This window comes from Ranitomeya variabilis, chromosome 3 (genome assembly GCF_051348905.1).
Source record: "Ranitomeya variabilis isolate aRanVar5 chromosome 3, aRanVar5.hap1, whole genome shotgun sequence".
In the NCBI taxonomy this organism is placed as follows: Eukaryota; Metazoa; Chordata; class Amphibia; order Anura; family Dendrobatidae; genus Ranitomeya; species Ranitomeya variabilis.
Genome location: NC_135234.1, coordinates 482,165,823 through 482,188,213, shown reverse-complemented (window position 1 = coordinate 482,188,213; position 22,391 = coordinate 482,165,823). Strand labels below are relative to the sequence as shown.

The window sequence follows — 22,391 nt, the reverse complement described above, 5'->3', positions numbered from 1 at the left end:
CAGTAGTCCCCCCATCAGGTTCATGTTCCATCTACCGTGGTATCATCATTCCATCTCCTTAATATGCTGATGAAATCTTTCTCATTTCTCTACTCTAACAGCACCAAGATTTTTAGAAATAGTCCAAGTGGGAATGTAAAAAATGTAACTCCAAATTCATCAGACAACCCAAGGTTCCTTCAGTTTTGCTTCGGACAGTCCCTGAAGCTTGGTACACAAGTATTTTTTAAGTCTCTCATTCTTTCGGTAGAGCATTCACAAACTGCTTTAGTCCAAGATTATGTTCTTGAGTCCAGGTTGCAAAGATGTACTTGTTGGCCAATGTTTTTTGGCTCCAGTGATGAGTCCTGTCCTGGCTGTCCCATTTACACAAAAAGAATTGGTACTTCATGTATCCTACTTGCTGCACAAGGAGCAAAGAAAGAACTTTAAGGCTACTTTCACACTAGCGTTTTTTGCGATACGTCGCAATGCGTCATTTTGGCGAAAAAACGCATCCTGCAAAAGTGCTTGCAGGATGCGTTTTTTCACCATTGACTAACATTAGCGACGCATTTGCGACACATTGCGCGACGGTTGCGCCGTGTTGTGGCGGACCGACGGATGCAAAAAACATGTAACGTTTTTTGCTGCCGATGGACCGCCATTTCCGACCACGCATGCGCGGCCGGAACTCCGCCCCCACCTCCTCGCACCTCACAATGGGGCGGCGGATGCGCTGGAAAAATGCATCCGCTGCCCCCGTTGTGCGGCGTATACAACGCTAGCGTCGGTAACCTCGGCCTGACGCACTGCGACGGGCCGAGCCCGACGCTAGTGTGAAAGAAGCCTAAGATGACCACATATCGACCATCCTCAATCTTCGTAGTTAAGTTTCTTGAGAATAAAGTCTAAAGTGTCATAGTTTTCCTTCAAGTGCACAGAATGCCCTACAGGTACTGAAGCATACTTGCTGCCGTGTGCAGTAACACAGCTTTCAGGATTTCTTTGTATACCACCACACTCTCATGAACAATATCTAAAAAACAATGTCTTTACTGCCCATAACAACCAATCACAGCACAATGCAGCTTTCACTTCTTATACTGCTGAGGTAAAATGAAATATATTCTATGATTGGATGCTAAGGACATCACCACACCACACTCTTTGGAAGATGGGGTAAGAAAATCTCTGCCCACGGCAGCCAATCGCAGAACAGTGTCCATGAATTTCTAACCAATCTAATGACACCATAATCATTCACTAAAAGTCACACAAAGGGGTTAAAGTATGGTGCAAGAAAAAGTGGAGTCAGTGCTTGTGAAAAAACTGAATGTTATGGAATTTTTTCTATATTTTTACTGATTTCAGCTATCAAAAGCACATAAAAATCACCTCTTACTTTTCAAACAAATTTACCTTGCACATCTATGTTATTATAGTATTATGGACATTTCACAATATAGATTTAGTGGAGCTTTGGAGAATTTACATATTAATAGCATATCCTTAGGATATGCATCAAGATTCATACTGAGCATCCCAAATGATTGGTTTCAGTGCTACTGTGAGCCTGACAATCACATAGGTATAGCAGATCATCTGTATACATGATGCCCAATAGCCTTTTGTCTGCAAGATAATGTTTGTGATAGTTCCCTGGTGGTTACCAAAGACCTTTAGGCCATGTGCACACGTTAAGTATTTTTCGCGTTTTTTTCGCGTTTTTTCGCTATAAAAACGTGATAAAAACGCGAAAAAAATGCTTACATATGCCTCCCATTATTTTAAGTGTATTCCGCATTTTTTGTGCAAATGTAGCCTTTTTTTCCGCGAAAAAATCGCATCGCGGAAAAAAAAGCAACATGTTCATTAAAATGCGGAATTGCAGGGGATTCCGCACACCTAGGGGTCCATTGATCTGCTTACTTCCCGCACGGGGCTGTGCCCACGATGCGGGAAGTAAGCAGATTATGTGCGGTTGGTACCCAGGGTGGAGGAGAGGAGACTCTCCTCCACGCACTGGGCACCATATAAGTGGTCAAAAAATAAGAATTAAAATAAAAAATAGTCCTATACTCACCCTCGATGTCTTCCCGCCTCCACTGCACGCTGTCGCTTCGGTTCCTGTAGCTGATGTGCGGCGAAGGACCTTGCCGATGACGTCACTGTCCTGTGATTGGTCGTGAGCGGTCATGTGACCGCTCACGTGACCGTGACGTCACGGAAGGTCCTGTGCGCACAGACCAGCTATAGTAAGAGGAACGGACGCCGCTGAGGAGATGTCTGGGTGAGTATAAGCATTTTTTTTATTTTTTTAATTATTTTTAAACATTCTATCTTTTACTATAGATGCGGCATAAGCTGTATCTATAGTAAAAAGTTGGTCACACTTGTCAAACGCTATGTTTGACAAGTGTGACCAACTTGTCAGTCAGTTTTCCAAGCGATGCTACAGATCGCTTGGAAAACTTTAGCATTCTGCAAGCTAATTACGCTTGCAGAATGCTAAAAAAACGCGAAAAAAACGGAAAAAAAACGCAAAAAAAAATGCGGATTTCTTGCAGAAAATTTCCGGTTTTCTTCAGGAAATTTCTGCAAGAAATCCGCAACGTGTGCACATACCCTTAGTAGTGTTTCACTTGGAATCACTACAAAACAAATTTAACTGATAACCTTATGAAATGGCTATAATTGGGTGACACTGTGATTTCAGCTTTATCTCTGATGCCACATAGGTTTTATTTAACATATAGGGGCATTTGTGGGGCGACAGTGGGCTATTAGGGTTCTGGTTTCAGGTGCAGTAAGGGTAGAAGTGGAGATGTGGATTGGGTATGTGTATGTATTGTTTGTGAAAATATGTGTTTCTATGCATAATTAGTAAGTTTGTGTGCATTTATGTGTTTGTAATGTGTATACATGTGTGTGAATTGTGTGTGTGTTATACAGCAGATATGAGTTTGATATAGTGATACAGTTTGTGGTACAGTGATGTATGTTGTGTTACATTTTATGGACGGGGAGGATTTAATTGTGTATATGCCTGGCACCAGGTGACAAAATACCAAACTACAGCTCTACAAATAGTCAACATTCAGCAATCAAGAAAGTATTATCTCAATCAGGAGAAATGTAGTGTGTCATGGGAAATGTAGTTTAGCAATAGCTAAAATATCAGAGACGGTCTCTATCTATTTCTATCTATTTCTATCTATTTCCAGGCAAAGCAAGATGTTTCAATTGGTTTAATAATATAGACATGCCCAAAGCTAAAGCATAAAAAAATAATTAATCCCTTCACATATTTCTGGACTGAAAGAGAAAGGTGAATTGTCCACTTTGCAAATACTGTAATACACAGTTTTGCACACTCACAGGTTCATTTGCCTTATATGTAAATTCTTTACCTTTTTGCCTGGAGGGACAAGGTTTTGATTAGCTTTGACAAGGTGTGACAGAGCCTTCTTTATGTTCTTTTCCTTCATGCTTTGCAGAACGGCAGACGGAAGGAAAGTCTCAAGTCCCCATTCCTTTCTGGAGGGAAAAATACTTTATTTTTATTCTTATTAATTTATATCTAAATTAATGAAGCAAAGCTATTGTAATATAAGCTACACATTTTTAACCTTTACCCACAGGTGGTCCATAAAGTGACCACATATGGCCATTTAGTTGTGCTCTATCTTGAACGTGCTCGGATATGGTGTTATCTGAGCATGCTTGGGTGCTAACCGAGTGTATTTGGCGCGTTCGAAAAATATGTTTGAGTCCCCGCGGCTGCATGTCTCATGGCTGCTCAACAGCCACAACACATGCAGGGATTGTCTGACAAACAGGCAACCCCTGCTTGTGTTACGGCTGTCTAACTGCCACGAAAAAGGCAGGCACAGGCACTCGAACATATTTTTTGAGCATGCCGAATACACTCGGGTAGCACCTGAGTATGCTCAGGTAACACCTTATCAGAGCACATTCATTCATCACTACTCATCACTAGTTATCAACCTAACCTCCTATAAGATGCCCATATCTATTGATAGGGCACGTAGTAGAATTGTCAAAGTGAAGAAACCCATTTATTAAATATCAGTGTCAATAAATAATGTTTATCCATTAGAAAGGCAAAATCAATTAATATAGACAAGACTTCCTACCGCCTATACATACTGACATACAGATATGTTGAATATGTGGCTTCTTCCATAATATAAAGTACAATATAAAAATTACTTTGGACTCTCGAGTTAAATTTTAAGGATACTTACTCAATGTATTTCAATGAGATTTTCTGTGTTTGCTTCGTGGTAACAGTTGCAATATACATCTGCAATGCTGCCAATCTCAACGCAATGTCATATTTCAGCTCTGGTCCAAATCTTTCTTGAACAACATCATTGCAGCTCTGCAATTGACCAACAGATGGGGCATTAGGCTCAGAATTCCAGACAATATCATGCGGTATTTTAAAATGGACGTTTTTAAACTGAGATAAAATGCATAATAAGTATAATCACTGTCAAAAGTCTTAATAAAGTACACCATGGGCTTGAAGAGAAGTGTGATTGAAACATCAATGTCGTACAGCAGTGCCTATGATGGCTGAGCAATGGATAGGAACAATATCTACTAAGATCGCATCCAGTTTCTATGATAGCTTATTCATTTTTAATGATTTACATTAGAAACTTGACATTTCGAAAAGGTCCACTACTCTATTTTATGTTATGTAGAACATCCGAAAAGAAAATATTGCTGTTTTACCTAGTCGCTAGTAAATGGTAGTCAGCATCAACTATACAATATCGACACTTAGGTTCTTCTGACTAAATCCATACAGGATCTTGAACATGTGCTAGTGTGAAGAAGATGATCTCTTACCTGCACATATAAATATTCAAAGGCAACAGGATCCCTCCGAAGTAAGTCTATCGGATCCTTTGGAACAAAGCTAATTCTGAACAGGCATCTCATCATATGCGAGCTGGGTCTTTGAGTCACCTAGGTATATACACCAGTGTTAGTTGATTTGTGTGTAATTGAGGCCTAAAGGTGATGTACATAATTACAACCATTAATCTATTGCTCTAAATAATAGTAACAATATTTTTGATGTATTCAACTCTTATTCAGACCTTTGTGCACCAAGGATGCTTTTCTACGAGACGACGAAAAGCTATGTGCAATCCACATTCAATGCATATGAATGGCATTTCCGTTACTATTTACTTGTATATGCAACTGACATTTTCTGCACAGATTATTGCCTGAACAGCAGAAAAAGTCTGCACCGGAAATACGTCATACACTACTTATTTGATGCCGAATTACCCCCATTAAATGACAATGGGGCTGAATTCTGAGCAGAGCCTCTGCACGCGGCAGAACACCTCCAGCAAGTACCAGGAAATACACGTTCAATTTCAAGCTGTCTTGTGCTGTCTCTGTGGCAGGTTTTTGGGCCTGATGTAACTCATCAGATCACATATACTGGTAATTTCAAAACTTATGAAAACATTAATCAGTTGCCTTCTCATCTTCTCATTATCTCCCCAGAGGTGCTGATCGATGGTTGGATCATAAGATTACATGATTTGTTAGAATTTGGTCCTTGGGATCTGTGTGGTGCAACAATTGATGGACTGGACATCATGGTTCCTCCATCAATATCTATGCAGCATTTTAATTAAGTACCGGAGAAAAACTGCAACACGACTCCGGATATAGGTTCACTCACTTCCACATGTAGACATGTAAATGTGTTATTAGCTGACATCTTTTTTTGATAAGAAACAACAATAAATCTCATTTTGTGTCTTATTTTCATTATGTTAATGATTTTGTAATATATATACAGTGGGGAAAATACATATTTGATACACTGATGATTTTGCAAGTTTTTCCACCTACAAAGAATGGAGAAGTCTGTAATTATTATCATAGGTGGACTTCAACTATGAGACAGAATCTTCTTAAACAAAAACTAACAGTTCATGTGTGGTAATGTGGTGTGGGGATGGGATCGTGTGTGGTAATATGGTGGGCGGGATTATGTGTGGTAATGTGGTGGGGTGGGATTATGTGTGGTAATGTGGTGGGGTGAGATTAAGTGTGGTAATGTGGTGGGGCAGGATTATGTGTGGTAATGTGATGGGGGGCGGGATTATGTGTGGTAATGTGGTGGGGCGGGATTATGTGTGGTAATGTGGTGGGGGGATTATGTGTGGTAATGTGGTGGGGCGGGATTATGTGTGGTAATGTGATGGGGGCGGGATTATGTGTGGTAATGTGATGGGGGGCGGGATTATGTGTGGTAATGTGGTGAGGGGTGAGATTATGTGTGGTAATGTGGTGGGGGGATTATGTGGTAATGTGGTGGGAGGGCGGGATTATGTGTGGTGATGTAGTGGGGGGGCGGGATTATGTGTGGTGATGTGGTGGGGGTGGGATTATGTGTGGTGATGTGGTGGGGGGCGGGATTGTGTGTGGTAATGTGGTGGGGGGGCGGGATTGTGTGTGGTGATGTGTTGGGGTCGGAATTATGTGTGGTAATGTGGTGGGGGTGGGATTGTGTGGTAATGTTGTGGGGGGGCGGGATTATCTGTGGTGATGTGGTGGGGGGCAGGATTATGCATGGTGATGTGGTGGGGGAGCGGGATTATGCGTGGTGATGTGGTGGGGGGCGGGATTATGCGTGGTAATGTGGTGGGGAGGCGGAATTTTGTGGTAATGTGGTGGGGACGGGATTATGCATGGTGATGGGGTGGGGGTGGGATTGTGTGTGGTGATGTGTTGGGGGGCGGGATTATGTGGTGATGTGGTGGGGGTGGGATTATGTGTGGTGATGTGGTGGGGCGGAGCTACTGTGCAGGGGCGGTATTAGCGAGTGTGATGTGGGGGGCAGGATTAAGTGTGGTAATGTTGTGGAAGGGCGGGATTATGTGTGGTAATGTTGTGGGGGTGCGGGATTATGCATGGTAATGTGGTGGGGGGCGGGATTATGAGTGGGTGGTGATGGGGTGGGGGGTGGGATTATGGGTGGTGATGGGGTGGGGGGGCGGTATTATGGGTGGTGATGTTTTATGGGTGGTGATGGGGTGGGAGGGTGGGATTATGGGTGGTGATGGGGTGGGAGGGCGGGATTATGGGTGGTGATGGGGTGGGGGGCGGGATTATGGGTGGTGATGGGGTGGGGGGTGGGATTATGGGTGGTGATGGGGTGGGGGGGTGGGATTATGGGTGGTGATGGGGTGGGGGGGTGGGATTATGGGTGGTGATGGGGTGGAGGGCGGGATTATGGGTGGTGATGGGGTGGGGGGCAGGATTATGGGTGGTGATGGGGTTGGGGGGCGGGATTATGGGTGATGATGGGGTGGGGGGTGGGATTATGGGTGGTGATGGGGTAGGGGGCGGGATTATGGGTGATGATGGGGTGGGGGGGCAGGATTATGGGTGGTGATGGGGTTGGGGGGCGGGATTATGGGTGATGATGGGGTGGGGGGTGGGATTATGGGTGGTGATGGGGTCGGGGGGTGGGATTATGGGTGGTGATGGGTTGGGGGGGTGGGATTATGGGTGATGATGTTTATGGGTGGTGATGGGGTGGGGGGTGGGATTATGGGTGGTGATGGGGTGGGGGGTGGGATTATGGGTGGTGATGGGGTGGGATGTGTCTGCTGCTGGAACTCTGTGTGGCATTGACCTGGTCTCTAATCTGAGCTGCTGTTAACCTGTGATTTCTGTGGCTGGTGACTTGGATAAACTTATCCTCAGAAGCAGAGGTGACTCTTGGTCTTCTTTTCCTTGGGTGGTCCTCATGTGAGCCAGTTTCTTTGTAGCGCTTGATGGTTTTTGCAACTGCACTTGGGGACACTTTCAAAGTTTTCCCAATTTTTCTCAAAGTAATGATGGCCACTCATTTTTCTTTACTTAGCTGCTTTATTCTTGCCATAATGCAAATTCTAAGTCTATTCAGTAGGACTATGAGCTGTGTATCCACCAGACTTCTGCTCAACACAACTGATGGTCTCAACCCCATTTATAAGGCAATAAATCCCACGTATTAAACCTGACAGGGCACACCTGTGAAGTGAAAACCATTTTCGGTGACTACCTCTTGAAGCTCATCAAGAGAATGCCAAGAGTGTGCAAAGCAGTCATTAAAGCAAAAGGTGGCTACTTTGAAGAACCAAGAATATAAGACATATTTTCAGTTGTTTCACACTTTTTTGTTAAGTATATAATGCCACATGTGTTAATTCATAGTTTTGATGCCTTCAGTGTGAATTTACAATCTTCATAGTCATGAAAATACAGAAAAATCTTTAAATGAGAAGGTGTGTCCAAGCTTTTGGTCTGTACTGCATATATATATATATATATATATATATATATATATATGTACACTGTGTTCCAAATTATTATGCAAATTACATTTTTCTCTGATTTTCCTAAATGGTTGGTGCAAATGACAGTCAGTCTAATAAAAGTCATCACCCGTTAGAGTATACATCGAATTTTATTGAATAAACCTCCCAATGATAACAGTATAATCTCCAAAATGAATAAAAACTTAAAACGCACTGTTCCAAATTATTAGGCACAGTAGAATTTCTAAACATTTGATATGTTTTAAAGAACTGAAAATGCTCATTTGTGGAATTTGCAGCATTAGGAGGTTACATTCACTGAACAAAAAGCTATTTAATGCCAAAACATCCTAACAGGCCAAGTTACATGTTACCATAGGAACCCTTCTTTGATATCACCTTCACAATTCCTGCATCCATTGAGTTTCTGCTTGTATTTCTTTGCATGAAGTCAGAATAGCCTCCAAGAGCTGCTGTTTTGATGTGAACTGCCTCCCACCCTCATAGACCTTTTTCTTGATGATACTAAAAAGGTTCTCTATAGGGTTGAGGTCAGGGGAAGATGGTGGCCACACCATGAGTTTATCTCCTTTTATGCCCATAGCAGCCAATGACTCAGAGGTATTCTTTGCAGCATGAGATGGGGCATTGTCAGCATGAAGATGATTTTGCTCCTGAAGGCACATTTCTGCTTTTTATACCATGGAGGAAAGTTGTCAGTCAGAAACTCTATATACTTTGCAGAGGTCATTTTCACACCTTCAGGAACCTACCAGCTGTTTCTCCATGATTCCGGCCTAAAACATGACTCCTCCACCTCCTTGCTGTTGTTGCAGCCTTGTTGGGACATGGTGGCCATACACCAACCATCCATTACTCCAGTTGGACCATCCAGGGTTGCTCAACACTTATCAGTAAACAAGAAAGTTTGGAAATTAGTCTTCATGTATGTGTGAGCCCACTGCAACAATTTCTGCTTGTGAACACTGTTTAAGGGTGGCCGAATAGTAGGTTTATGCACCACAGCAAGCCTTTGAAGGAGCCTACACCTTGAGGTTCAAGGGACTCCAGAGGCACCAGCAGTTTCAAATATCTGTTTGCTGCTTTGTAATGGCTTTTTAGCAGCTGCTCTCTTAATCCAATGAACTTGTCTGGCAGAAATCTTCCTCATTATGCCTTTATCAGCATAAACACATCTGTGCTCAGATACAGCCACAAATCTCTTAACAGTACGATGATCATGCTTAAGTTCTCGGGAAATATCTAATGTTTTCATCCCTTCACCAAGGCATTGCACTATTTGATGCTTTTCAGCAGCAGAGAGATCCTTTTTCTTTCCCATGTTACTTGTAAACTGTGACCTGCTTAATAATGTGGAACATCATTTTTAAGTAGTTTTCCTTTAATTAGAATCACCTAGAAAACTAATTATCCCATGTGTTTAAGATGGATTTCAGTGATCCATTGAGCCCTGAGACACAATACCATCCACGAGTTTATTTGAAAAACAAAACAATTAAATCTTTATAACACTTAAATCCAATTTGCATAATAATTTGGAACACAGTGTATATATATATATATATATATGGTGGGCTATTTATATAGATGCACCTAAATAAAATGGGAATGGTTGGTGATATCAACTTTCTGTTTGTGGCACATTAGTATATGGGAGGGGGAAAACTTTTCAAGATGGGTGGTGACCGTGGTGGCCATTTTAAAGTCAGCCTTTTTGGATCCAGCTTTATTTTTTTCAATGGGAAGAGGATCATGTGACACATCAAACGTATTGAGAATTTCACAAGAAAACAATGGTGTGCTTGGTTTAAACGGAACTTTATTCTTTCACGAGTTATTTACTAGTTTATGACCACTTATAAAATGTGTTCAAAGTGCTGCCCAATGTGTTGTGTGATGTGTTGGGGGTGGGATTATGTGGTGATGTGGTGGGGGCGGAGCTACTGTGCAGGGGACAGGATTATGGGTGGTAATGGGGTGGGAGGGTGGGATTATGGGTGGTAAAGGGGTGGGGGGCGGGATTATGGGTGGTGAAGGGGTCGGGGGTGTGATTATGGGTGGTGATGGGGTGGGGGGGGCGGGATTATGGGTGGTGATTTTATGGGTGGTGATGGGGTGGGAGGGTGGGAATATGGGTGGTGATGGGGTGGGAGGGTGGGATTATGGGTGGTGATGGGGTGGGGGGGCGGGATTATGGGTGGTGATGTTTTATGGGTGGTGATGGGGTGGGAGGGTGGGATTATGGGTGGTGATGGGGTGGAGGGGCGGGATTATGGGTGGTGATGGGGTGGGGGGGCGGGATTATGGGTGGTGATGGGGTGGAGGGCGGGATTATGGGTGGTGATGGGGTGGGGGGCAGGATTATGGGTGGTGATGGGGTGGAGGGCGGGATTATGGGTGGGGTGGAGGGCGGGATTATGGGTGGGGTGGGGGGGCAGGATTATGGGTGGTGATGGGGTGGGGGGGCGGGATTATGGGTGATGATGGGGTGGGGGTGGGATTATGGGTGGTGATGGGGTGTGGGGCAGGATTATGGGTGGTGATGGGGTGGGGGGTGGGATTATGGGTGGTGATGGGGTGGGGGGTGCTATTATGGGTGGTGATGGGGTGGGGGGTGGGATTATGGGTGGTGATGGGGTGGGGGGGTGGGATTATGGGTGGTGATGGGGTGGGGGGGTGGGATTATGGGTGGTGATGGGGTGGGGAGGTGGGATTATCGGTGGTGATGGGGTGAGGGGTGGGATTATGGGTGGTGATGGGGTGGGGGGTGGGAATATGGGTGGTGATGGGGTGGGCGGTGGGATTATGGGTGGTGATGGGGTGGGGGGTGGGATTATGGGTGATGATGGGGTGGGGGGTGAGATTATGGGTTGTGATGGGGTGGGATTATGGGTGGTGATGGGGTGGGGGGGTGGGATTATGGGTGGTGATGGGGTGGGGGGGTGGGATTATGGGTAATGATGGGGTGGGGGGTGGGATTATGGGTGGTGATGGGGTGGGGGGTGGGATTATGGGTGGTGATCGGGTGGGGGGTGGGATGGGGGGGTGGTATTATGGGTGGTGATGGGGTGGGGGGGTGGGATTATGGGTGGTGATGGAGTGGGAGGGTGGGTTTATGGGTGCTGATGGGGTGGGGGGCGAGATTGCATGCGGTAATGTGTTGGGGGGCGGGATTGTGTGCGGTGATGGGGTGGGGGGCGGGATTGTGTGCGGTGATGGGTTGGAGGGCGTGATTGTGTGCGGTGATGGGTTGGGGGGCGAGATTGTGTGCGTTGATGTGTTGGGGGGCGGGATTGTGTGGTGATGTGGTGGGGAGTGGGATTTTGTGCGGTAATGAGGTGGGGGCGGGTGTTGTGAACTCTGTTTTCAGGCTCCCTCTTGTGGTCACTGGTGGTATGGTGTGACTTTTGCTTTTGGCTCCCCCTGGTGGCTTTGTTTGTTATCCTGCTGGTCTCTGGCTATCAGCTGGTTCGTTATCCTCTGGGAGGTTCCTATATAGCTCTGTTTTGCTTCCACTTGTTGCCGGCTGTCGATGTAATCAGTGCTACTCAGATTCCTTCTGACTACCTTGCTCCCAGTCCATCCAGGACAAGCTAAGTTTTCTTTGCTCATTTTTTGATCAGCAGTGTTTATCATGTTTTCTTGTCCAGCTTGCTAAAATGTGATTCCCTCGCTTGCTGGATGCTCTAGTGGACTGAGTTTCTCCCCACATACCAATAGTTGGTGCGTGGGTTCTTGAAATCTCAGGATGGATATTTTGTAAGGGTTTTTTATTGATCGCATAGACCCCTGCTCTATTTTCTGCTTTCTAGTACTAGTGGGCCTCTTTTGCTGAATCTGATTTCATCCCTACGTATGTGCCTTCTTCTTACTTCACCGTTAATATTTGTTGGGGGCTTCTATATCTTTGGGGATTATTTCTCTGGAGGCAAGCGAGGTCTTTCTTTCTCTTTAGGGGTAGCTAGTTCCTCAGGCTGGCTCGAGATGTCCAGGAATTTTTTAGGCACGTTCACCGGCTACCTCTAGTTGTGTTGGATAGGTTCAGATTTGCGATCAGTCCAGTTACCATCTCCCTAGAGCTTGTCCTTAGTTTATTCACTTGCTGGTCTATTCGTGATCCTCAGCCACTAAGGATCATAACAGTACAGCCGGCCATAAAGTGTTAATTGCATGGCAGAAGCAGGAGAAAAGAAGCCTTGAGAATTTTTTTTTTTTTTTTTTTGCCGTGTGTCTAGCTGCTGTGGCTAGCTTCTCTCCTCCTCTTAATCTTGGTGTGGCTCTGAGTTCAGCTGCTGACATGGATGTCCAGAGCTTGGCTTCCAGTCTGGATCATCTTGCTGCTAAGGTTCAAAGTATTCAGGATTTTGTTGTGCACAGTCCTATGTCAGAGCCTAGAATACCTATTCCGGAGTTGTTTTCTGGAGATAGATCTAGGTTCCTGAATTTTAGGAACAATTGCAAGTTGTTTCTTTCTTTGAAACCTCGTTCCTCTGGTGATGCCGTTCAGCAAGTTAAGATTATCATTTCCTTTTTGCGCAGTGACCCTCAAGATTGGGCCTTCGCATTGGCGCCAGGGGATCCTGCATTGCTTAGTGTAGATGCGTTTTTTCTAGCCCTTGGATTGCTCTATGAGGAACCTAATCTGGAGAACCAGGCTGAAAAAATGTTATTGGCCCTCTCGCAGGGGCAAGATGAAGCAGAGGTGTACTGCCAGAAATTTCGGAAATGGTCGGTGCTTACTCAGTGGAATGAGTGTGCCCTGGCTGCAAATTTCAGAGAAGGTCTTTCTGAAGTCATTAAGAATGTCATGGTGGGGTTCCCTACGCCTGCAGGTCTGAATGAGTCAATGACTCTGGCCATTCAGATTGATCGGCGTTTGCGGGAGCGCAAACCTGTGCACCATTTGGCGGTGTCTTCTGAACAGACACCTGAATCTATGCAATGTGACAGAATTCTGACCAGAAGTGAACGGCAAAATTATAGACGGCAAAATGGGTTGTGCTTTTACTGTGGTAACTCAGCTCATGTTATCTCAGCATGCTCTAAGCGCAAAAAAAAGGTTGATAAATCTGTCACCATTGGTACTTTACAGCCTAAGTTCATTTTGTCTGTTACCCTGATTTGTTCCCTGTCATCTTACCCGGTTAATGCTTTTGTAGATTCAGGAGCCGCCCTGAGTCTGATGGATTGGTCATTTGCCAGGCGCTGTGGTTTTGATTTGGAGCCTTTAAAATTCCCTATTCCACTAAGGGGAATTGATTCTACACCATTGGCTACGAATAGACCTCAGTATTGGACACAAGTGACCATGTGCATGACTCCTGTTCATCAGGAGGTGATTCGCTTTCTTGTACTGAATAATTTGCATGATGTCGTCGTGTTGGGTCTACCATGGTTGCAGACTCATAATCCAGTCCTGGATTGGAAAGCTATGTCGGTGTCAAGTTGGGGTTGTCAGGGAATTCATGGTGACGCTCCTGTGGTGTCAATTGCTTTGTCCACTCCTTCTGAAGTCCCTACGTTTTTGTCAGACTACCAGGATGTATTTGAGGAGCCCAAACTCAATTCTCTACCTCCTCATAGGGACTGTGATTGTGCTATAAATTTGATTCCTGGTAGTAAGTTTCCTAAGGGACGACTATTAAATTTATCTGTGCCGGAGCATGCTGCCATGCGGAGTTATATAAAGGAGTCTTTAGAGAAGGGACATATTCGCCCGTCCTCATCCCCTCTTGGTGCAGGATTCTTTTTTGTGGCTAAAAAGGATGGTTCCCTGAGACCCTGTATTGATTATCGCCTTTTGAATAAAATCACGGTCAAATTTCAGTATCCTTTGCCATTGTTAACTGATTTGTTTGCTCGCATTAGGGGGTCTAGTTGGTTCACCAAGATAGATCTTCGTGGTGCGTATAACCTTGTGCATATAAAACAGGGTGATGAATGGAAAACTGCATTTAATACGCCTGAAGGCCATTTTGAGTACTTGGTGATGCCTTTTGGACTTTCTAATGCTCCTTCAGTCTTTCAGTCCTTTATGCATGACATCTTCCGTGAATATCTGGATAAGTTTATGATTGTGTATCTGGATGATATTCTGTTTTTTTCGGATGATTGGGAGTCTCATGTTAAGCAGGTCAGGATGGTCTTTCAGGTCCTGCGTGACAATGCTTTATTTGTGAAGGGCTCAAAATGTCTTTTTGAAGTCCAGAAGATTTCTTTTTTGGGTTTCATTTTTTCTCCTTCTACTATTGAGATGGACCCAGTCAAGGTTCAGGCTATTCATGACTGGATGCAGCCTACATCTGTTAAGAGTCTTCAGAAGTTCTTGGGTTTTGCTAATTTTTACCGTCGCTTCATAGCTAATTTTTCTGGCGTTGTTAAGCCTTTGATGGATTTGACCAAGAAGGGTTCTGATGTGACTAATTGGTCTTCTGCGGCTGTGGAGGCCTTTCGGGAGCTGAAGCGTCGGTTTTCTTCGGCTCCGGTCTTATGTCAGCCAGATGTCTCACTTCCCTTCCAGGTGGAGGTTGATGCTTCCGAGATTGGAGCGGGGGCTGTTTTGTCGCAGAGAAGCCCCGATGGCTCTGTGATGAAGCCATGTGCTTTCTTTTCAAGAAAGTTTTCGCCTGCCGAGCGGAATTATGATGTCGGTAATCGGGAGCTGTTGGCTATGAAGTGGGCATTTGAGGAGTGGCGACATTGGCTCGAGGGAGCTAAACATCGTGTGGTGGTCTTGACTGATCACAAGAATTTGATTTATCTCGAGTCAGCCAAGCGGCTGAATCCCAGACAGGCTCGTTGGTCGTTGTTTTTCTCTCGTTTTGATTTCATGGTCTCGTACCTGCCGGGTTCGAAGAATGTGAAGGCTGATGCTCTTTCTAGGAGTTTTGTGCCTGACTCTCCTGGAGATTCAGAGCCGGCTGGTATCCTTAGAGAAGGGGTGATTTTGTCTGCCATCTCCCCAGATTTGCGACGTGTGCTGCAAGAGTTTCAGGCAGATAGACCTGACCGCTGTCCACCGGAGAGACTGTTTGTCCCGGATAGATGGACCCACAGAGTCATCTCCGAGGTTCATTCTTTGGTGTTGGCGGGCCATCCTGGAATATTTGGTACCAGAGACTTGGTGGCCAGGTCTTTTTGGTGGCCTTCCTTGTCGCGGGATGTGCGTTCCTTTGTGCAGTCTTGTGGAATTTGTGCTCAGGCGAAGCCTTGCTGTTCTCGTGCCAGTGGTTTGCTGTTACCTTTGCCTGTCCCGAAGAGGCCTTGGACGCACATTTCCATGGATTTTATTTCAGATCTCCCTGTCTCTCAGAGAATGTCTGTCATCTGGGTGGTGTGTGATCGTTTTTCTAAGATGGTCCATTTGGTGCCCTTGCCTAAGTTGCCTTCCTCCTCCGAGTTGGTTCCACTGTTTTTTCAAAATGTGGTTCGTTTGCACGGGATTCCTGAGAACATTGTTTCTGACAGAGGATCCCAGTTTGTGTCTAGATTTTGGCGGACCTTTTGTGCTAAGTTGGGCATTGAGTTGTCTTTTTCATCGGCCTTCCATCCTCAGACGAATGGCCAAACCGAGCGAACTAATCAGACCTTGGAGACTTATTTAAGATGTTTTGTTTCTGCTGACCAGGATGACTGGGTTACTTTTTTGCCGTTGGCCGAGTTTGCCCTTAATAATCGGGCTAGTTCTGCTACTTTGGTTTCTCCTTTTTTTTGTAATTCGGGGTTTCATCCTCGTTTTTCCTCGGGTCAGGTGGAGCCTTCTGACTGTCCTGGAGTGGATGTTGTGGTGGATAGGTTGCATCAGATTTGGAATCATGTGGTGGACAATTTGAAGTTGTCACAAGAGAAGGCTCAGCTCTTTGCCAACCGCCGTCGCTGTGTGGGTCCCCGACTTCGCGTTGGGGACTTGGTGTGGTTGTCTTCTCGCTTCGTTCCTATGAAGGTCTCCTCTCCTAAGTTCAAGCCTTGGTTTATCGGTCCTTATAAGATTCTGGAAGTCCTTGGCCCTGTGTCATTCCGTCTGGACCTCCCGGCATCATTTGCTATTCATAATGTGTTCCATCGCTCGTTGTTGTGGAGGTATGTGGTACCTGTGGTTCCTCCGGTTGAGCCTCCTGCCCCGGTGCTGGTTGAGGGAGAATTGGAATACGTGGTGGAGAAGATCTTGGATTCTCGTGTTTCTAGACGGAGGCTTCAGTATTTGGTTAAGTGGAAGGGCTATGGTCAGGAGGATAATTCTTGGGTTGTCGCCTCTGATGTTCATGCGGCCGATTTGGTTCGTGCCTTCCATGTGGCTCATCCTGATCGCCCTGGGGGTTTTCATGAGGGTTCGGTGACCCCTCCTTAAGGGGGGTACTGTTGTGAACTCTGTTTTCAGGCTCCCTCTTGTGGTCACTGGTGGTATGGTGTGACTTTTGCTTTTGGCTCCCCCTGGTGGCTTTGTTTGTTATCCTGCTGGTCTCTGGCTATCAGCTGGTTCGTTATTTTCTGGGAGGTTCCTATATAGCTCTGTTTTGCTTCCACTTGTTGCCGGCTGTCGATGTAATCAGTGCTACTCAGATTCCTTCTGACTACCTTGCTCCCAGTCCATCCAGGACAAGCTAAGTTTTCTTTGCTCATTTTTTGATCAGCAGTGTTTATCATGTTTTCTTGTCCAGCTTGCTAAAATGTGATTCCCTCGCTTGCTGGATGCTCTAGTGGACTGAGTTTCTCCCCACACACCATTAGTTGGTGCGTGGGTTCTTGAAATCTCAGGATGGATATTTTGTAAGGGTTTTTTATTGATCGCATAGACCCCTGCTCTATTTTCTGCTTTCTAGTACTAGTGGGCCTCTTTTGCTGAATCTGATTTCATCCCTACGTATGTGCCTTCTTCTTACTTCACCGTTAATATTTGTTGGGGGCTTCTATATCTTTGGGGATTATTTCTCTGGAGGCAAGCGAGGTCTTTCTTTCTCTTTAGGGGTAGCTAGTTCCTCAGGCTGGCTCGAGACGTCCAGGAATTTTTTAGGCACGTTCACCGGCTACCTCTAGTTGTGTTGGATAGGTTCAGATTTGCGATCAGTCCAGTTACCATCTCCCTAGAGCTTGTCCTTAGTTTATTCACTTGCTGGTCTATTCGTGATCCTCAGCCACTAAGGATCATAACAGGCGGGAAAGTGTGTGGTGATGTGGTGGGAGGCGGTGTTACTGTGCAGGGGGTGGGATTAGCGAGTAATCACGATGCCTCTTATATATATAGATACATATATGTATCTATATATATATATATACAGTACAGACCAAAAGTTTGGACACACCTCATTTAAAGATTTTTTTGTATTTTCATGACTATGAAAATTGTAAATTCACACTGAAGGCATCAAAACTATAAATTAACACATGTGGAATTATGTACTTAACAAAAAAGTGTGAAACAACTGAAATTATGTCTTATATTCTAGGTTCTTCAAAGTAGCCACCTTTTGCTTTGATGACTGCTTTGCACACTCTTGACATTCTCTTGATGAGCTTCAAGAGGTAGTCATCGTAAATGGTCTTCCAACAATCTTGAAGGAGTTCCCAGAGATGCTTAGCACTTGTTGGCCCTTTTGCCTTCACTCTGCGGTCCAGCTTACTTCAAACCATCTCGATTGGGTTCAGGTCTGGTGATCATCTGGCGTAGCACCCCATCACTCTCCTTCTTGGTCAAATAGCCCTTACACAGCCTGAAGATGTGTTTGGGGTCATTGTCCTGTTGAAAAATAAATGATGGTCCAACTAAACGCAAACCGGATGGTATAGCATGCCGCTGCAAGATGCTGTGGTAGCCATGCTGGTTCAGTATGCCTTCAATTTTTAATAAATCCCCAAGTGTTACCAGCAAAGCACCCCCACACCATCACACCTCCTCCTCCATGCTTCATAGTGGGAACCAGGCATGTAGAGTCCATCCGTTCACCTTTTCTGCGTTGCACAAAGACACGGTGGTTGGAGCCAAAGATCTCAAATTTGGACTCATCAGACCAAAGCATAGATTTCCACTGGTCTAATGTCCATTCCTTGTGTTCTTTAGCACAAACAAGTCTCTTCTGCTTGTTGCCTGTCCTTAGCAGTTGTTTCCTAGCAGCTATTTTACCATGAAGGCCTGCTGCACAAAGTCTCCTCTTAACAATTGTTGTAGAGATGTGTCTGCTGCTGGAACTCTGTGTGGCATTGACCTGGTCTCTAATCTGAGATGCTGTTAACCTGTGATTTCTGTGGCTGGTGACTTGGATAAACTTATCCTCAGAAGCAGAGGTGACTCTTGGTCTTCTTTTCCTTGGGTGGTCCTCATGTGAGCCAGTTTCTTTGTAGCGCTTGATGGTTTTTGCAACTGCACTTGGGGACACTTTCAAAGTTTTCCCAATTTTTCTTAAAGTAATGATGGCCACTCATTTTTCTTTACTTAGCTGCTTTATTCTTGCCATAATGCAAATTCTAAGTCTATTCAGTAGGACTATGAGCTGTGTATCCACCAGACTTCTGCTCAACACAACTGATGGTCTCAACCCCATTTATAAGGCAATAAATCCCATGTATTAAACCTGACAGGGCACACCTGTGAAGTGAAAACCATTTTCGGTGACTACCTCTTGAAGCTCATCAAGAGAATGCCAAGAGTGTGCAAAGCAGTCATTAAAGCAAAAGGTGGCTACTTTGAAGAACCTAGAATATAAGACATATTTTCAGTTGTTTCACACTTTTTTGTTAAGTATATAATGCCACATGTGTTAATTCATAGTTTTGATGCCTTCAGTGTGAATTTACAATCTTCATAGTCATGAAAGTACAGAAAAATCTTTAAATGAGAAGGTGTGTCCAAGCTTTTGGTCTGTACTGCATATATATATATATATATATATATATATATATATATATATATATATATAGTGGGCTATGTATATGTAGTATATGGGAGGGGGAAAACTTTTCAAGATGGGTGGTGACCGTGGCGGCCATTTTAAAGTCGGCCTTTTTGGATCCAGCTTTATTTTTTTCAATGGGAAGAGGATCATGTGAAGCATCAAATGTATTGAGAATTTCACAAGAAAACAATGGTGTGCTTGGTTTAAACGGAACTTTATTCTTTCACGAGTTATTTACTAGTTTATGACCACTTATAAAATGTGTTCAAAGTGCTGCCCAATGTGTTGGATTGTCAATGCAACCCTTTTCTCCCACTCTTGACACACTGATAGCAACAGCGCAGAAGAAATGCTAGCACAGGCTTCCAGTATCCGTTGTTTCAGATGCTGCACATCTCGTTTCTTCACAGCATCTACCATTACCTTCATATGACCCCAAAGATAAAAGTCTAAGGGGGTCAGATCGGGAGACCTTGGTGGCCATTCAACTGGCCCCCGATGACCTACCCACTTTCCAGGAAACTGTTCATGTAGGAATGCTCAGACCTGACACCCATAATGTGGAGGTGCACCATCTTGGGTGTCAGATCTGAGCATTCCTACATGAACAGTTTCCTGGAAAGTGGATTGGTCATCGTGGGCCAGTTGAATGGCCACCAATGTCACCCATCTTTCTCTTCCTTGTGAAATTCTCAATAAGTTTTACGTGTCACATGACCTTCCTCCCATTGAAAAAAATATAGTTGGATCCAAAATGGCCAACTTCAAAATGGCTGCCATGGTCACCTCCCATCTTGAAAAGCTTTCCACCTCCCATATACTAATGTGCCACAAACAGGAAGTTGATATCACCAACCATTCCCATTTTATTTAGGTGTATCCATATAAATGGCCCACCCTGTATATATACTATATATATATATATATATATATATATACACTCACCGGCCACTTTATTAGGTACACCTGTCCAACTTCTTGTTAACACTTAATTTCTAATCAGCCAATCACATGGCGGCAACTCAGTGCATTTAGGCATGTAGACATGGTCAAGACAATCTCCTGCAGTTCAAACCGAGCATCAGTATGGGGAAGAAAGGTGATTTGAGTGCCTTTGAACGTGGCATGGTTGTTGGTGCCAGAAGGGCTGGTCTGAGTATTTCAGAAACTGCTGATCTACTGGGATTTTCACGCACAACCATCTCTAGGGTTTACAGAGAATGGTCCGAAAAAGAAAAAAAATCCAGTGAGCGGCAGTTCTGTGGGCGGAAATGCCTTGTTGATGCCAGAGGTCAGAGGAGAATGGGCAGACTGGTTCGAGCTGATAGAAAGGCAACAGTGACTCAAATCGCCACCCGTTACAACCAAGGTAGGCCTAAGAGCATCTCTGAACGCACAGTGCGTCGAACTTTGAGGCAGATGGGCTACAGCAGCAGAAGACCACACCGGGTACCACTCCTTTCAGCTAAGAACAGGAAACTGAGGCTACAATTTGTACAAGCTCATCGAAATTGGACAGTAGAAGATTGGAAAAACGTTGCTTGGTCTGATGAGTCTCGATTTCTGCTGCGACATTCGGATGGTAGGGTCAGAATTTGGCGTAAACAACATGAAAGCATGGATCCATCCTGCCTTGTATGGAGCATCTTTGGGATGTGCAGCCGACAAATCTGCGGCAACTGTGTGATGCCATCATGTCAATATGGACCAAAATCTCTGAGGAATGCTTCCAGCACCTTGTTGAATCTATGCCACGAAGAATTGAGGCAGTTCTGAAGGCAAAAGGGGGTCCAACCCGTTACTAGCATGGTGTACCTAATAAAGTGGCCGGTGAGTGTATATATACTGTATATTAAAAATACTACCATAATCTCTGAAACCCTTTCCTTTGACCCCCATTCCGCTGCTCCCTTTTTCTTGAGCACTTTGAAAAACCGTCTTCAATAAGCTCCTCATCTTCCATGACCTCTTTTCCTTTTGTAAACTATCCTTCCTGGACCTCACCAAAACATGGCTGATGCCCTCCGACACGGCCTCACCTGGTGCACTATGTTACAGTGCCCATCAATTCAACTACACTCCTTAATCCTAACAGTAGACACGGTGGTGGTACTCTCCCTCATCCTGCCTTCTTTTGAACTGCATTCTGTCTGTATCTACTCTCCATGTAACTGGGCCTGGCCACTGCCTTTATTGGCCACTTTTCCACCTGACTTTTACTCTTTCTTATTGCTGATAATCTCACCATCATCATAAGTGACTTCAACATTCTCATTGACATCCACCAGTTATTCTTTGGTGTTACTCAGTGGTCCTCCACAGTCACCCACACAGACAGACATACATTAGACCTTAACTTCGCCGGCCTCTGCCCCCTATCTAATTTCACAACCTCACCTCTCGCCCTATCTGACCACTATCTACTCCTTTCTCATCCCCGTCCTCATCACCTGCCATCCAATCCAGCAACTAGCGCACCCCCACAGAAACCTTACACACCTAGACATTCACACACTCTTTGACTCTATCATACTGCTGTCCTCCATATTTTCACTCCATAAAACAGACAGTGCCAATGTTTTCTACAATGCCACACTCGCATGATCTATTGACTCTGTTGCCCCTCTCATGCATGGCAGAGTGCGATGAATCAATAGACAACCCTGACACAACAACCTCGCAAAAATGCTTTGGCAAGTGTTGAGAGTTGTGGAGCAGCACTGAAAGAAAACACACTCGCAAGAAGACTTCACCGAATTAAGAAAAGCATCTCTTACATTCAAGCTAGCCCTCACCTTTGCAAAACAGCTCTACTTCACAACCCTCATATCTTCTTTTTATCCAACAGCCCTAAACAGTTATTCAAAACTTTTAACTTCCTCCTCTGCCACCACTGCCCTCTTCGACCTTCCTCATCTCTGCAGAAGACTTTCACATATTTAAAAAATAAGATCAACCAAAGAAGACAAGCCTTTACTGCAAACTACCTCAACCCCTATGTATAACAAACCACTGCCCCTCACTATAACCTTCCTCCCCACCATTACTGAAGAAGAGATTTCTCATCTCCTCTCCAAATTCCACTTCACCACTTGTGCACTTGACCCCGTCCCTTTCCACCTCTTACCCAACC

At 44.7% G+C, this 22,391-nt stretch overlaps 1 protein-coding gene across 4 annotated transcripts in view; it reads right to left on the bottom strand.

Moving 5' to 3' along the window:
- The window catches only part of FRMPD4 (FERM and PDZ domain containing 4), a 739,093-nt gene that overhangs the window by 18,186 nt on the left and 698,516 nt on the right, over window positions 1–22,391 (bottom strand). For all 4 annotated transcript variants that reach the window (XM_077296709.1, XM_077296712.1, XM_077296710.1 and 1 more), the window contains 3 exons: window positions 4,864–4,983; window positions 4,251–4,387; window positions 3,393–3,519 (listed from right to left, as the gene is read on the bottom strand). In XM_077296709.1, coding sequence (XP_077152824.1) covers window positions 3,393–3,519; window positions 4,251–4,387; window positions 4,864–4,983 — 384 coding nt within the window. The remainder of the gene's footprint in view (window positions 1–3,392; window positions 3,520–4,250; window positions 4,388–4,863; window positions 4,984–22,391) is intronic.